This window comes from Salvelinus fontinalis, chromosome 14 (genome assembly GCF_029448725.1).
Source record: "Salvelinus fontinalis isolate EN_2023a chromosome 14, ASM2944872v1, whole genome shotgun sequence".
Classification (NCBI taxonomy): domain Eukaryota; kingdom Metazoa; phylum Chordata; class Actinopteri; order Salmoniformes; family Salmonidae; genus Salvelinus; species Salvelinus fontinalis.
Genome location: NC_074678.1, coordinates 12032359 through 12047902, shown reverse-complemented (window position 1 = coordinate 12047902; position 15544 = coordinate 12032359). Strand labels below are relative to the sequence as shown.

Below are 15544 nucleotides of genomic sequence, written 5' to 3'. Positions count from 1 at the left end.
GAGAGAGAGAGGTGAGGGGAGGGTGTCTGGTTGGTGTGACAGAGAGAGAGAGGTGAGAGTGCCTGGTTGGTGTGACAGAGAGAGAGAGGTGAGGGTGCCTGGTTGGTGTGACAGAGAGAGAGAGAGAGAGAGGTGAGGGTGTCTGGTTGGTGTGACAGAGAGAGAGAGGTGAGGGTGTCTGGTTGGTGTGACAGAGAGAGAGAGGTGAGAGTGCCTGGTTGGTGTGACAGAGAGAGAGAGAGGTGAGAGTGCCTGGTTGGTGTGACAGAGAGAGAGAGAGAGAGAGGTGAGGGTGTCTGGTTGGTGTGACAGAGAGAGAGAGAGGTGAGGGTGTCTGGTTGGTGTGACAGAGAGAGAGAGAGGTGAGGGTGCCTGGTTGGTGTGACAGAGAGAGAGAGAGGTGAGGGTGTCTGGTTGGTGTGACAGAGAGAGAGAGAGGTGAGAGTGTCTGGTTGGTGTGACAGAGAGAGAGAGAGGTGAGGGTGTCTGGTTGGTGTGACAGAGAGAGAGAGAGGTGAGAGTGCCTGGTTGGTGTGACAGAGAGAGAGAGAGAGAGAGGGGAGGGTGCCTGGTTGGTGTGACAGAGAGAGAGAGAGAGAGGTGAGAGTGCCTGGTTGGTGTGACAGAGAGAGAGAGAGGTGAGAGTGCCTGGTTGGTGTGACAGAGAGAGAGAGAGAGAGAGGGGAGGGTGCCTGGTTGGTGTGACAGAGAGAGAGAGAGAGAGGTGAGAGTGCCTGGTTGGTGTGACAGAGAGAGAGAGAGGTGAGGGTGCCTGGTTGGTGTGACAGAGAGAGAGAGAGGGGAGGGTGCCTGGTTGGTGTGACAGAGAGAGAGAGAGGTGAGGGTGTCTGGTTGGTGTGACAGAGAGAGAGGTGAGGGTGCCTGGTTGGTGTGACAGAGAGAGAGAGAGGTGAGGGTGCCTGGTTGGTGTGACAGAGAGAGAGAGGTGAGGGTGCCTGGTTGGTGTGACAGAGAGAGAGAGGTGAGAGTGCCTGGTTGGTGTGACAGAGAGAGAGAGAGGGGAGGGTGCCTGGTTGGTGTGACAGGGAGAGAGAGGTGAGAGTGCCTGGTTGGTGTGACAGAGAGAGAGAGGTGAGAGTGCCTGGTTGGTGTGACAGAGAGAGAGAGGTGAGAGTGCCTGGTTGGTGTGACAGAGAGAGAGAGGTGAGAGTGCCTGGTTGGTGTGACAGAGAGAGAGAGGTGAGAGTGCCTGGTTGGTGTGACAGAGAGAGAGAGAGGTGAGGGTGTCTGGTTGGTGTGACAGAGAGAGAGAGAGGTGAGGGTGTCTGGTTGGTGTGACAGAGAGAGGGGAGGGTGTCTGGTTGGTGTGACAGAGAGAGAGAGGTGAGAGTGCCTGGTTGGTGTGACAGAGAGAGAGAGAGGTGAGAGTGCCTGGTTGGTGTGACAGAGAGAGAGAGAGGTGAGGGTGCCTGGTTGGTGTGACAGAGAGAGAGAGAGGTGAGAGTGCCTGGTTGGTGTGACAGAGAGAGAGAGAGGGGAGGGTGTCTGGTTGGTGTGACAGAGAGAGAGAGAGGTGAGGGTGTCTGGTTGGTGTGACAGAGAGAGAGAGAGGTGAGGGTGCTTGGTTGGTGTGACAGAGAGAGAGAGAGGGGAGGGTGTCTGGTTGGTGTGACAGAGAGAGAGGTGAGGGTGTCTGGTTGGTGTGACAGAGAGAGAGGTGAGGGGAGGGTGCCTGGTTGGTGTGACAGAGAGAGAGAGAGGTGAGGGTGCCTGGTTGGTGTGACAGAGAGAGAGAGAGAGAGGGGAGGGTGCCTGGTTGGTGTGACAGAGAGAGAGAGAGGGGAGGGTGTCTGGTTGGTGTGACAGAGAGAGAGAGAGAGAGAGGTGAGAGTGCCTGGTTGGTGTGACAGAGAGAGAGAGAGGGGAGGGTGTCTGGTTGGTGTGACAGAGAGAGAGAGAGAGAGAGGTGAGAGTGCCTGGTTGGTGTGACAGAGAGAGAGAGAGGGGAGGGTGTCTGGTTGGTGTGACAGAGAGAGAGAGAGGGGAGGGTGCCTGGTTGGTGTGACAGAGAGAGAGAGAGGGGAGGGTGCCTGGTTGGTGTGACAGAGAGAGAGAGAGGTGAGGGTGCCTGGTTGGTGTGACAGAGAGAGGGGAGGGTGTCTGGTTGGTGTGACAGAGAGAGGGGAGGGTGTCTGGTTGGTGTGACAGAGAGAGAGGAGGGTGTCTGGTTGGTGTGACAGAGAGAGGGGAGGGTGTCTGGTTGGTGTGACAGAGAGAGGGGAGGGTGTCTGGTTGGTGTGACAGAGAGAGGGGAGGGTGTCTGGTTGGTGTGACAGAGAGAGGTGAGAGTGCCTGGTTGGTGTGACAGAGAGAGAGAGAGGGGAGGGTGCCTGGTTGGTGTGACAGAGAGAGAGAGGTGAGAGTGCCTGGTTGGTGTGACAGAGAGAGAGAGAGAGAGAGGTGAGGGTGTCTGGTTGGTGTGACAGAGAGAGAGAGGTGAGAGAGGTGAGGGTGTCTGGTTGGTGTGACAGAGAGAGAGAGGTGAGAGTGCCTGGTTGGTGTGACAGAGAGAGAGAGGTGAGAGTGCCTGGTTGGTGTGACAGAGAGAGAGAGAGGTGAGGGTGCCTGGTTGGTGTGACAGAGAGAGAGAGAGGTGAGAGTGCCTGGTTGGTGTGACAGAGAGAGAGAGAGGTGAGGGTGCCTGGTTGGTGTGACAGAGAGAGAGAGGTGAGGGTGCCTGGTTGGTGTGACAGAGAGAGGGGAGGGTGTCTGGTTGGTGTGACAGAGAGAGAGAGGTGAGAGTGCCTGGTTGGTGTGACAGAGAGAGAGAGGTGAGAGTGCCTGGTTGGTGTGACAGAGAGAGAGAGAGGTGAGAGTGCCTGGTTGGTGTGACAGAGAGAGAGAGAGGGGAGGGTGCCTGGTTGGTGTGACAGAGAGAGAGAGAGGGGAGGGTGTCTGGTTGGTGTGACAGAGAGAGAGAGAGGTGAGGGTGCCTGGTTGGTGTGACAGAGAGAGAGAGAGGTGAGGGTGTCTGGTTGGTGTGACAGAGAGAGAGAGAGGTGAGGGTTTCTGGTTGGTGTGACAGAGAGAGAGAGAGGTGAGGGTGTCTGGTTGGTGTGACAGAGAGAGAGAGGTGAGGGTGCCTGGTTGGTGTGACAGAGAGAGGGGAGGGTGTCTGGTTGGTGTGACAGAGAGACAGAGAGGTGAGGGTTTCTGGTTGGTGTGACAGAGAGAGAGAGAGGTGAGGGTTTCTGGTTGGTGTGACAGAGAGAGAGAGAGGTGAGGGTGCCTGGTTGGTGTGACAGAGAGAGAGAGAGGTGAGGGTGCCTGGTTGGTGTGACAGAGAGAGGGGAGGGTGTCTGGTTGGTGTGACAGAGAGAGAGAGGTGAGAGTGCCTGGTTGGTGTGACAGAGAGAGAGAGGTGAGAGTGCCTGGTTGGTGTGACAGAGAGAGAGAGAGGTGAGAGTGCCTGGTTGGTGTGACAGAGAGAGAGAGAGAGGTGAGAGTGCCTGGTTGGTGTGACAGAGAGAGAGAGAGGGGAGGGTGCCTGGTTGGTGTGACAGAGAGAGAGAGAGGGGAGGGTGTCTGGTTGGTGTGACAGAGAGAGAGAGAGGTGAGGGTGCCTGGTTGGTGTGACAGAGAGAGAGAGAGGTGAGGGTGTCTGGTTGGTGTGACAGAGAGAGAGAGAGGTGAGGGTTTCTGGTTGGTGTGACAGAGAGAGAGAGAGGTGAGGGTGTCTGGTTGGTGTGACAGAGAGAGGTGAGGGTGCCTGGTTGGTGTGACAGAGAGAGAGGTGAGGGTTTCTGGTTGGTGTGACAGAGAGAGAGAGAGGTGAGGGTTTCTGGTTGGTGTGACAGAGAGAGAGAGAGGTGAGGGTGTCTGGTTGGTGTGACAGAGAGAGAGAGAGAGAGAGAGAGGTGAGGGTGCCTGGTTGGTGTGACAGAGAGAGAGAGGTGAGGGTGCCTGGTTGGTGTGACAGAGAGAGAGAGGTGAGGGTGCCTGGTTGGTGTGACAGAGAGAGAGAGGTGAGGGTGCCTGGTTGGTGTGACAGAGACAGAGAGGGGAGGGTGTCTGGTTGGTGTGACAGAGAGAGAGAGGTGAGAGTGCCTGGTTGGTGTGACAGAGAGAGAGGGGTGAGGGTGCCTGGTTGGTGTGACAGAGAGAGAGAGGTGAGAGTGCCTGGTTGGTGTGACAGAGAGAGAGAGAGGTGAGGGTGCCTGGTTGGTGTGACAGAGAGAGAGAGAGGTGAGGGTGCCTGGTTGGTGTGACAGAGAGACAGAGAGGTGAGAGTGCCTGGTTGGTGTGACAGAGAGAGAGGGGTGAGAGTGCCTGGTTGGTGTGACAGAGAGAGAGAGGGGAGGGTGCCTGGTTGGTGTGACAGAGAGAGAGAGGTGAGAGTGCCTGGTTGGTGTGACAGAGAGAGAGAGGTGAGGGTGCCTGGTTGGTGTGACAGAGAGAGAGAGGTGAGGGTGCCTGGTTGGTGTGACAGAGAGAGAGAGGTGAGAGTGCCTGGTTGGTGTGACAGAGAGAGAGAGGTGAGGGTGCCTGGTTGGTGTGACAGAGAGAGAGAGAGGTGAGGGTGCCTGGTTGGTGTGACAGAGAGAGAGAGAGGGGAGGGTGTCTGGTTGGTGTGACAGAGAGAGAGAGAGGTGAGGGTGTCTGGTTGGTGTGACAGAGAGAGAGAGAGGTGAGGGTGTCTGGTTGGTGTGACAGAGAGAGAGAGGGGAGGGTGCCTGGTTGGTGTGACAGAGAGAGAGAGAGGTGAGGGTGCCTGGTTGGTGTGACAGAGAGAGAGAGAGGTGAGGGTGCCTGGTTGGTGTGACAGAGAGAGAGAGGTGAGGGTGCCTGGTTGGTGTGACAGAGAGAGAGAGAGGGGAGGGTGTCTGGTTGGTGTGACAGAGAGAGAGGTGAGGGTGTCTGGTTGGTGTGACAGAGAGAGAGAGAGGGGAGGGTGTCTGGTTGGTGTGACAGAGAGAGAGAGAGGGGAGGGTGTCTGGTTGGTGTGACAGAGAGAGAGAGAGGTGAGGGTGCCTGGTTGGTGTGACAGAGAGAGAGAGAGGGGAGGGTGTCTGGTTGGTGTGACAGAGAGAGAGAGAGGGGAGGGTGTCTGGTTGGTGTGACAGAGAGAGAGAGAGGTGAGGGTGCCTGGTTGGTGTGACAGAGAGAGAGAGAGGTGAGGGTGCCTGGTTGGTGTGACAGAGAGAGAGGTGAGGGTGCCTGGTTGGTGTGACAGAGAGAGAGGTGAGGGTGTCTGGTTGGTGTGACAGAGAGAGAGAGAGGTGAGGGTGCCTGGTTGGTGTGACAGAGAGAGAGAGGTGAGGGTGCCTGGTTGGTGTGACAGAGAGAGAGGTGAGGGTGCCTGGTTGGTGTGACAGAGAGAGAGAGAGGTGAGGGTGCCTGGTTGGTGTGACAGAGAGAGAGGTGAGGGTGTCTGGTTGGTGTGACAGAGAGAGAGAGAGGTGAGGGTGTCTGGTTGGTGTGACAGAGAGAGAGAGAGAGAGAGGTGAGGGTGCCTGGTTGGTGTGACAGAGAGAGAGAGAGAGAGAGAGGTGAGGGTGCCTGGTTGGTGTGACAGAGAGAGAGAGGTGAGAGTACCTGGTTGGTGTGACAGAGAGAGAGGGGTGAGGGTGCCTGGTTGGTGTGACAGAGAGAGAGAGGTGAGAGTGCCTGGTTGGTGTGACAGAGAGAGAGAGAGGTGAGGGTGCCTGGTTGGTGTGACAGAGAGAGAGAGAGGTGAGAGTGCCTGGTTGGTGTGACAGAGAGAGAGAGAGAGAGAGGTGAGGGTGTCTGGTTGGTGTGACAGAGAGAGAGAGGTGAGGGTGCCTGGTTGGTGTGACAGAGAGAGAGAGGTGAGGGTGCCTGGTTGGTGTGACAGAGAGAGAGAGAGAGGTGAGGGTGTCTGGTTGGTGTGACAGAGAGAGAGAGAGAGAGAGGGGAGGGTGTCTGGTTGGTGTGACAGAGAGAGAGAGAGGTGAGGGTGTCTGGTTGGTGTGACAGAGAGAGAGAGAGGTGAGGGTGCCTGGTTGGTGTGACAGAGAGAGAGAGAGGTGAGGGTGCCTGGTTGGTGTGACAGAGAGAGAGAGAGGTGAGGGTGTCTGGTTGGTGTGACAGAGAGAGAGAGAGGTGAGGGTGCCTGGTTGGTGTGACAGAGAGAGAGAGAGGTGAGGGTGTCTGGTTGGTGTGACAGAGAGAGAGAGAGGTGAGGGTGTCTGGTTGGTGTGACAGAGAGAGAGAGAGGTGAGGGTGCCTGGTTGGTGTGACAGAGAGAGAGAGAGGTGAGGGTGCCTGGTTGGTGTGACAGAGAGAGAGAGAGGTGAGGGTGCCTGGTTGGTGTGACAGAGAGAGGGGAGGGTGTCTGGTTGGTGTGACAGAGAGAGAGAGGTGAGAGTGCCTGGTTGGTGTGACAGAGAGAGAGAGAGGTGAGAGTGCCTGGTTGGTGTGACAGAGAGAGAGAGAGGTGAGAGTGCCTGGTTGGTGTGACAGAGAGAGAGAGAGGTGAGAGTGCCTGGTTGGTGTGACAGAGAGAGAGAGAGGGGAGAGTGCCTGGTTGGTGTGACAGAGAGAGAGAGAGGTGAGAGTGCCTGGTTGGTGTGACAGAGAGAGAGAGAGGGGAGGGTGCCTGGTTGGTGTGAGAGAGAGAGAGAGAGGTGAGGGTGTCTGGTTGGTGTGACAGAGAGAGAGAGAGGTGAGAGTGCCTGGTTGGTGTGACAGAGAGAGAGAGAGAGAGAGGTGAGGGTGCCTGGTTGGTGTGACAGAGAGAGAGAGAGGGGAGGGTGCCTGGTTGGTGTGACAGAGAGAGAGAGAGGGGAGGGTGCCTGGTTGGTGTGACAGAGAGAGAGAGAGAGAGGGGAGGGTGCCTCCGGCTGGTTGGTGTGACAGAGAGAGAGGGGAGGGTGTCTGGTTGGTGTGACAGAGAGAGAGGGGTGAGGGTGTCTGGTTGGTGTGACAGAGAGAGAGAGGTGAGAGTGCCTGGTTGGTGTGACAGAGAGAGAGAGGTGAGGGTGCCTGGTTGGTGTGACAGAGAGAGAGAGAGAGAGAGGTGAGGGTGCCTGGTTGGTGTGACAGAGAGAGAGAGAGGTGAGAGTGCCTGGTTGGTGTGACAGAGAGAGAGAGAGGTGAGAGTGCCTGGTTGGTGTGACAGAGAGAGAGAGAGAGAGAGGTGAGAGTGCCTGGTTGGTGTGACAGAGAGAGAGAGAGGTGAGAGTGCCTGGTTGGTGTGACAGAGAGAGAGAGAGGTGAGAGTGCCTGGTTGGTGTGACAGAGAGAGAGAGAGAGAGAGGTGAGGGTGCCTGGTTGGTGTGACAGAGAGAGAGAGAGAGAGAGGTGAGAGTGCCTGGTTGGTGTGACAGAGAGAGAGAGAGAGAGGTGAGGGTGCCTGGTTGGTGTGACAGAGAGAGAGAGAGAGGTGAGAGTGCCTGGTTGGTGTGACAGAGAGAGAGAGAGAGAGGGGAGGGTGCCTGGTTGGTGTGACAGAGAGAGAGAGAGAGAGAGGTGAGAGTGCCTGGTTGGTGTGACAGAGAGAGAGAGAGGTGAGGGTGCCTGGTTGGTGTGACAGAGAGAGAGAGAGGTGAGAGTGCCTGGTTGGTGTGACAGAGAGAGAGAGAGGTGAGAGTGCCTGGTTGGTGTGACAGAGAGAGAGAGAGGTGAGGGTGTCTGGTTGGTGTGACAGAGAGAGAGAGGTGAGGGTGCCTGGTTGGTGTGACAGAGAGAGAGAGAGGTGAGGGTGTCTGGTTGGTGTGACAGAGAGAGAGAGAGGTGAGGGTGCCTGGTTGGTGTGACAGAGAGAGGGGAGGGTGTCTGGTTGGTGTGACAGAGAGAGAGAGGTGAGAGTGCCTGGTTGGTGTGACAGAGAGAGAGAGAGGTGAGGGTGCCTGGTTGGTGTGACAGAGAGAGAGAGAGGTGAGGGTGTCTGGTTGGTGTGACAGAGAGAGAGAGAGGTGAGGGTGTCTGGTTGGTGTGACAGAGAGAGAGAGAGGTGAGGGTGCCTGGTTGGTGTGACAGAGAGAGGGGAGGGTGTCTGGTTGGTGTGACAGAGAGAGAGAGGTGAGAGTGCCTGGTTGGTGTGACAGAGAGAGAGAGGTGAGAGTGCCTGGTTGGTGTGACAGAGAGAGAGAGAGGTGAGGGTGCCTGGTTGGTGTGACAGAGAGAGAGAGAGGTGAGAGTGCCTGGTTGGTGTGACAGAGAGAGGGGAGGGTGTCTGGTTGGTGTGACAGAGAGAGAGAGGTGAGAGTGCCTGGTTGGTGTGACAGAGAGAGAGAGGTGAGAGTGCCTGGTTGGTGTGACAGAGAGAGAGAGAGGTGAGGGTGCCTGGTTGGTGTGACAGAGAGAGAGAGGTGAGAGTGCCTGGTTGGTGTGACAGAGAGAGAGAGAGGGGAGGGTGCCTGGTTGGTGTGACAGAGAGAGAGGTGAGGGTGCCTGGTTGGTGTGACAGAGAGAGAGAGAGGGGAGGGTGCCTGGTTGGTGTGACAGAGAGAGAGAGGTGAGAGTGCCTGGTTGGTGTGACAGAGAGAGAGAGAGGTGAGGGTGCCTGGTTGGTGTGACAGAGAGAGAGAGGTGAGAGTGCCTGGTTGGTGTGACAGAGAGAGAGAGAGGTGAGAGTGCCTGGTTGGTGTGACAGAGAGAGAGAGAGGTGAGGGTGCCTGGTTGGTGTGACAGAGAGAGAGAGGTGAGAGTGCCTGGTTGGTGTGACAGAGAGAGAGAGAGGTGAGAGTGCCTGGTTGGTGTGACAGAGAGAGAGAGGGGAGGGTGCCTGGTTGGTGTGACAGAGAGAGAGAGGTGAGGGTGCCTGGTTGGTGTGACAGAGAGAGAGAGGTGAGGGTGCCTGGTTGGTGTGACAGAGAGAGAGAGAGGTGAGGGTGCCTGGTTGGTGTGACAGAGAGAGAGAGAGGTGAGAGTGCCTGGTTGGTGTGACAGAGAGAGAGAGGTGAGAGTGCCTGGTTGGTGTGACAGAGAGAGAGAGAGGTGAGAGTGCCTGGTTGGTGTGACAGAGAGAGAGAGAGAGAGGTGAGAGTGCCTGGTTGGTGTGACAGAGAGAGAGAGAGGGGAGGGTGCCTGGTTGGTGTGACAGAGAGAGAGAGAGGGGAGGGTGCCTGGTTGGTGTGACAGAGAGAGAGAGAGGTGAGGGTGCCTGGTTGGTGTGACAGAGAGAGAGAGAGGGGAGGGTGCCTGGTTGGTGTGACAGAGAGAGGGGAGGGTGTCTGGTTGGTGTGACAGAGAGAGAGAGAGGTGAGGGTGCCTGGTTGGTGTGACAGAGAGAGAGAGAGGGGAGGGTGCCTGGTTGGTGTGACAGAGAGAGAGAGAGGGGAGGGTGTCTGGTTGGTGTGACAGAGAGAGAGAGAGGGGAGGGTGCCTGGTTGGTGTGACAGAGAGAGAGAGAGGGGAGGGTGCCTGGTTGGTGTGACAGAGAGAGAGAGAGGTGAGGGTGTCTGGTTGGTGTGACAGAGAGAGAGAGAGAGAGAGAGGGGAGGGTGCCTGGTTGGTGTGACAGAGAGAGAGAGAGGTGAGAGTGCCTGGTTGGTGTGACAGAGAGAGAGGGGAGGGTGCCTGGTTGGTGTGACAGAGAGAGAGAGAGGTGAGAGTGCCTGGTTGGTGTGACAGAGAGAGAGAGAGGTGAGGGTGTCTGGTTGGTGTGACAGAGAGAGAGAGAGGTGAGGGTGCCTGGTTGGTGTGACAGAGAGAGAGAGAGGTGAGGGTGTCTGGTTGGTGTGACAGAGAGAGAGAGAGGTGAGGGTGCCTGGTTGGTGTGACAGAGAGAGAGAGAGGGGAGGGTGCCTGGTTGGTGTGACAGAGAGAGGTGAGGGTGTCTGGTTGGTGTGACAGAGAGAGAGAGAGGTGAGGGTGTCTGGTTGGTGTGACAGAGAGAGAGAGAGGTGAGAGTGCCTGGTTGGTGTGACAGAGAGAGAGGGGAGGGTGCCTGGTTGGTGTGACAGAGAGAGAGAGAGGGGAGGGTGCCTGGTTGGTGTGACAGAGAGAGAGAGAGGGGAGGGTGCCTGGTTGGTGTGACAGAGAGAGAGAGAGGTGAGAGTGCCTGGTTGGTGTGACAGAGAGAGAGGGGAGGGTGCCTGGTTGGTGTGACAGAGAGAGAGAGAGGTGAGGGTGCCTGGTTGGTGTGACAGAGAGAGAGAGAGGTGAGGGTGCCTGGTTGGTGTGACAGAGAGAGAGAGAGGTGAGAGTGCCTGGTTGGTGTGACAGAGAGAGAGAGAGGTGAGAGTGCCTGGTTGGTGTGACAGAGAGAGAGAGAGGGGAGGGTGCCTGGTTGGTGTGACAGAGAGAGAGAGAGGTGAGAGTGCCTGGTTGGTGTGACAGAGAGAGAGAGAGGGGAGGGTGCCTGGTTGGTGTGACAGAGAGAGAGAGAGGGGAGGGTGCCTGGTTGGTGTGACAGAGAGAGAGAGAGAGAGGGGAGGGTGCCTGGTTGGTGTGACAGAGAGAGAGAGAGAGAGGGGAGGGTGCCTGGTTGGTGTGACAGAGAGAGAGAGGTGAGGGTTTCTGGTTGGTGTGACAGAGAGAGAGAGAGGTGAGGGTGCCTGGTTGGTGTGACAGAGAGAGAGAGAGGGGAGGGTGCCTGGTTGGTGTGACAGAGAGAGAGAGAGGTGAGAGTGCCTGGTTGGTGTGACAGAGAGAGAGAGAGAGAGAGGTGAGGGTTTCTGGTTGGTGTGACAGAGAGAGAGAGAGGTGAGGGTGTCTGGTTGGTGTGACAGAGAGAGAGAGAGGGGAGGGTGTCTGGTTGGTGTGACAGAGAGAGAGAGAGGGGAGGGTGTCTGGTTGGTGTGACAGAGAGAGAGAGAGGTGAGGGTTTCTGGTTGGTGTGACAGAGAGAGAGAGAGGTGAGGGTGCCTGGTTGGTGTGACAGAGAGAGAGAGAGGTGAGGGTGCCTGGTTGGTGTGACAGAGAGAGAGAGAGAGAGGGGAGGGTGTCTGGTTGGTGTGACAGAGAGAGAGAGAGGTGAGGGTGTCTGGTTGGTGTGACAGAGAGAGAGAGAGGTGAGGGTGTCTGGTTGGTGTGACAGAGAGAGAGAGAGGTGAGGGTGCCTGGTTGGTGTGACAGAGAGAGAGAGAGGTGAGGGTGTCTGGTTGGTGTGACAGAGAGAGAGAGAGGGGAGGGTGCCTGGTTGGTGTGACAGAGAGAGAGAGGGGAGGGTGCCTGGTTGGTGTGACAGAGAGAGAGAGAGAGGGGAGGGTGCCTGGTTGGTGTGACAGAGAGAGAGAGAGAGAGGGGAGGGTGCCTGGTTGGTGTGACAGAGAGAGAGAGAGGGGAGGGTGCCTGGTTGGTGTGACAGAGAGAGAGAGGGGAGGGTGCCTGGTTGGTGTGACAGAGAGAGGTGAGGGTGCCTGGTTGGTGTGACAGAGAGAGAGAGAGAGAGAGAGGGGAGGGTGCCTGGTTGGTGTGACAGAGAGAGAGAGAGAGGAGGGTGCCTGGTTGGTGTGACAGAGAGAGAGAGGGGAGGGTGCCTGGTTGGTGTGACAGAGAGAGAGAGAGGGGAGGGTGCCTGGTTGGTGTGACAGAGAGAGAGAGAGAGAGGGGAGGGTGCCTGGTTGGTGTGACAGAGAGAGAGAGAGAGAGGGGAGGGTGCCTGGTTGGTGTGACAGAGAGAGAGAGAGGTGAGGGTGTCTGGTTGGTGTGACAGAGAGAGAGAGAGGTGAGGGTGTCTGGTTGGTGTGACAGAGAGAGAGAGAGGTGAGGGTGCCTGGTTGGTGTGACAGAGAGAGAGAGAGGTGAGGGTGCCTGGTTGGTGTGACAGAGAGAGGTGAGGGTGTCTGGTTGGTGTGACAGAGAGAGAGAGAGAGAGGGGAGGGTGCCTGGTTGGTGTGACAGAGAGAGAGAGAGGTGAGAGTGCCTGGTTGGTGTGACAGAGAGAGAGGGGAGGGTGCCTGGTTGGTGTGACAGAGAGAGAGAGAGGGGAGGGTGCCTGGTTGGTGTGACAGAGAGAGAGAGAGGTGAGGGTGTCTGGTTGGTGTGACGGAGAGAGAGAGAGAGAGGGGAGGGTGCCTGGTTGGTGTGACAGAGAGAGAGAGAGGTGAGAGTGCCTGGTTGGTGTGACAGAGAGAGAGAGAGAGAGAGAGGTGAGAGTGCCTGGTTGGTGTGACAGAGAGAGAGGTGAGGGGAGGGTGCCTGGTTGGTGTGACAGAGAGAGAGAGAGGGGAGGGTGCCTGGTTGGTGTGACAGAGAGAGAGAGAGGTGAGAGTGCCTGGTTGGTGTGACAGAGAGAGAGGGGAGGGTGCCTGGTTGGTGTGACAGAGAGAGAGAGAGGTGAGAGTGCCTGGTTGGTGTGACAGAGAGAGAGGGGAGGGTGCCTGGTTGGTGTGACAGAGAGAGAGAGAGGGGAGGGTGCCTGGTTGGTGTGACAGAGAGAGGTGAGGGTGTCTGGTTGGTGTGACAGAGAGAGAGAGAGAGAGGGGAGGGTGCCTGGTTGGTGTGACAGAGAGAGAGAGAGGTGAGAGTGCCTGGTTGGTGTGACAGAGAGAGAGAGAGGGGAGGGTGCCTGGTTGGTGTGACAGAGAGAGAGAGAGGGGAGGGTGCCTGGTTGGTGTGACAGAGAGAGAGAGAGAGAGGGGAGGGTGCCTGGTTGGTGTGACAGAGAGAGAGAGAGAGAGGGGAGGGTGCCTGGTTGGTGTGACAGAGAGAGAGAGAGAGAGAGAGGGGAGGGTGCCTGGTTGGTGTGACAGAGAGAGAGAGAGGGGAGGGTGCCTGGTTGGTGTGACAGAGAGAGAGAGGGGAGGGTGCCTGGTTGGTGTGACAGAGAGAGAGAGGGGAGGGTGCCTGGTTGGTGTGACAGAGAGAGAGAGAGGGGAGGGTGCCTGGTTGGTGTGACAGAGAGAGAGAGAGAGAGGGGAGGGTGCCTGGTTGGTGTGACAGAGAGAGAGAGGTGAGGGTTTCTGGTTGGTGTGACAGAGAGAGAGAGAGGTGAGGGTTTCTGGTTGGTGTGACAGAGAGAGAGAGAGGTGAGGGTGCCTGGTTGGTGTGACAGAGAGAGAGAGAGGTGAGGGTGCCTGGTTGGTGTGACAGAGAGAGAGAGAGGGGAGGGTGCCTGGTTGGTGTGACAGAGAGAGAGGTGAGGGTGCCTGGTTGGTGTGACAGAGAGAGAGAGAGGTGAGAGTGCCTGGTTGGTGTGACAGAGAGAGAGAGGGGAGGGTGCCTGGTTGGTGTGACAGAGAGAGAGAGAGGGGAGGGTGCCTGGTTGGTGTGACAGAGAGAGGTGAGGGTGTCTGGTTGGTGTGACAGAGAGAGAGAGAGAGAGGGGAGGGTGCCTGGTTGGTGTGACAGAGAGAGAGAGAGGTGAGAGTGCCTGGTTGGTGTGACAGAGAGAGAGAGAGGGGAGGGTGCCTGGTTGGTGTGACAGAGAGAGAGAGAGGGGAGGGTGCCTGGTTGGTGTGACAGAGAGAGAGGTGAGGGTGCCTGGTTGGTGTGACAGAGAGAGAGAGAGGTGAGAGTGCCTGGTTGGTGTGACAGAGAGAGAGAGGGGAGGGTGCCTGGTTGGTGTGACAGAGAGAGAGAGAGGGGAGGGTGCCTGGTTGGTGTGACAGAGAGAGGTGAGGGTTTCTGGTTGGTGTGACAGAGAGAGAGAGGTGAGGGTGCCTGGTTGGTGTGACAGAGAGAGAGAGGTGAGGGTTTCTGGTTGGTGTGACAGAGAGAGAGAGAGGTGAGGGTTTCTGGTTGGTGTGACAGAGAGAGAGAGAGGTGAGGGTTTCTGGTTGGTGTGACAGAGAGAGAGAGAGGTGAGGGTGCCTGGTTGGTGTGACAGAGAGAGAGAGAGGTGAGAGTGCTTGGTTGGTGTGACAGAGAGAGAGAGAGGTGAGGGTTTCTGGTTGGTGTGACAGAGAGAGAGAGAGGTGAGGGTGTCTGGTTGGTGTGACAGAGAGAGAGAGAGAGAGGTGAGGGTGCCTGGTTGGTGTGACAGAGAGAGAGAGAGGTGAGGGTGCCTGGTTGGTGTGACAGAGAGAGAGAGAGAAAGGTGAGGGTGCCTGGTTGGTGTGACAGAGAGAGAGAGAGGGGAGGGTACCTCCGGCTGGTTGGTGTTACCTGGAAGTACATGAAGTTCATGAGCTTGGTGACCTCAGGCTCCAGCACCTCCACTGTCTTCTCATAGATCTCCACTCTGTTGGGCTGCTCATTACACTTCACCTGATAGAGGGGGAGATTATCAGTAATATATATATATACAGGTTGCAACTAGAATCCCACAGTATAGATGGTTTGTAAGGTGAGTTATATGGAGGTTACCTGTGGGATATTGTAAGGTGAGTTATATGGAGGTTACCTGTGGGATGGCGCGGGAGCAGCTCCTCCACGTGTACAGCATCACAGCGTACTCCTGGCCCTCCTCCAGCATCTCATTCTGAAGGAAGACAGTTAAAAGGCTCTCAAACACAATACAGCTACTAGCCTCTCAGAGGTTCCTGAGGTACAATACAGCTACTAGCCTCTCAGAGGTGCCTGAGGTACAATACAGCTACTAGCCTCTCTCTCTCTGAGGTTCCTGAGGTACAATACAGCTCCTAGCCTCTCAGAGGTTGCTGAGGTACAATACAGCTACTAGCCTCTCTGAGGTTGCTGAGGTACAATACAGCTACTAGCCTCTCAGGGGTTACTGAGGTACAATACAGCTACTAGCCTCTCAGAGGTTGCTGAGGTACAATACAGCTACTAGCCTCTCTGAGGTTGCTGAGGTACAATACAGCTACTAGCCTCTCAGGGGTTACTGAGGTACAATACAGCTACTAGCCTCTCAGAGGTTGCTGAGGTACAATACAGCTACTAGCCTCTCTCTCTCTGAGGTTCCTGAGGTACAATACAGCTACTAGCCTCTCTCTCTCTCAGAGGTACAATACAGCTACCAGCCTCTCAGAGGTTGCTGAGGTACAATACAGCTACTAGCCTCTCAGGGGTTGCTGAGGTACAATACAGCTACTAGCCTCTCTCTCTCTGAGGTTCCTGAGGTACAATACAGCTACTAGCCTCTCTGAGGTTCCTGAGGTACAATACAGCTACTAGCCTCTCTCTCTCTGAGGTTCCTGAGGTACAATACAGCTACTAGCCTCTCTCTCTCTGAGGTGCCTGAGGTACAATACAGCTACTAGCCTCTCTGAGGTTCCTGAGGTACAATACAGCTCCTAGCCTCTCTGAGGTTCCTGAGGTACAATACAGCTACTAGCCTCTCTGAGGTTCCTGAGGTACAATACAGCTACTAGCCTCTCTGAGGTTCCTGAGGTACAATACAGCTACTAGCCTCTCTGAGGTTGCTGAGGTACAATACAGCTACTAGCCTCTCTGAGGTTGCTGAGGTACAATACAGCTACTAGCCTCTCTCTCTCTCAGAGGTACAATACAGCTACCAGCCTCTCAGAGGTTGCTGAGGTACAATACAGCTACTAGCCTCTCTCTCTCTGAGGTGCCTGAGGTACAATACAGCTACTAGCCTCTCTGAGGTTCCTGAGGTACAATACAGCTACTAGCCTCTCTGAGGTTCCTGAGGTACAATACAGCTCCTAGCCTCTCTGAGGTTGCTGAGGTACAATACAGCTACTAGCCTCTCAGAGGTTCCTGAGGTACAATACAGCTACTAGCCTCTCTGAGGTTCCTGAGGTAC

At 56.4% G+C, this 15544-nt stretch overlaps 1 protein-coding gene across 6 annotated transcripts in view; it reads right to left on the bottom strand.

The window, feature by feature from the left end:
- cyfip1 (cytoplasmic FMR1 interacting protein 1) overlaps window positions 1-15544 on the bottom strand; it is a 170040-nt gene that overhangs the window by 95084 nt on the left and 59412 nt on the right. For all 6 annotated transcript variants that reach the window (XM_055943953.1, XM_055943954.1, XM_055943958.1 and 3 more), the window contains 2 exons: window positions 14216-14293; window positions 13978-14079 (listed from right to left, as the gene is read on the bottom strand). In XM_055943953.1, the coding sequence (XP_055799928.1) occupies window positions 13978-14079; window positions 14216-14293 (180 nt within the window). The remainder of the gene's footprint in view (window positions 1-13977; window positions 14080-14215; window positions 14294-15544) is intronic.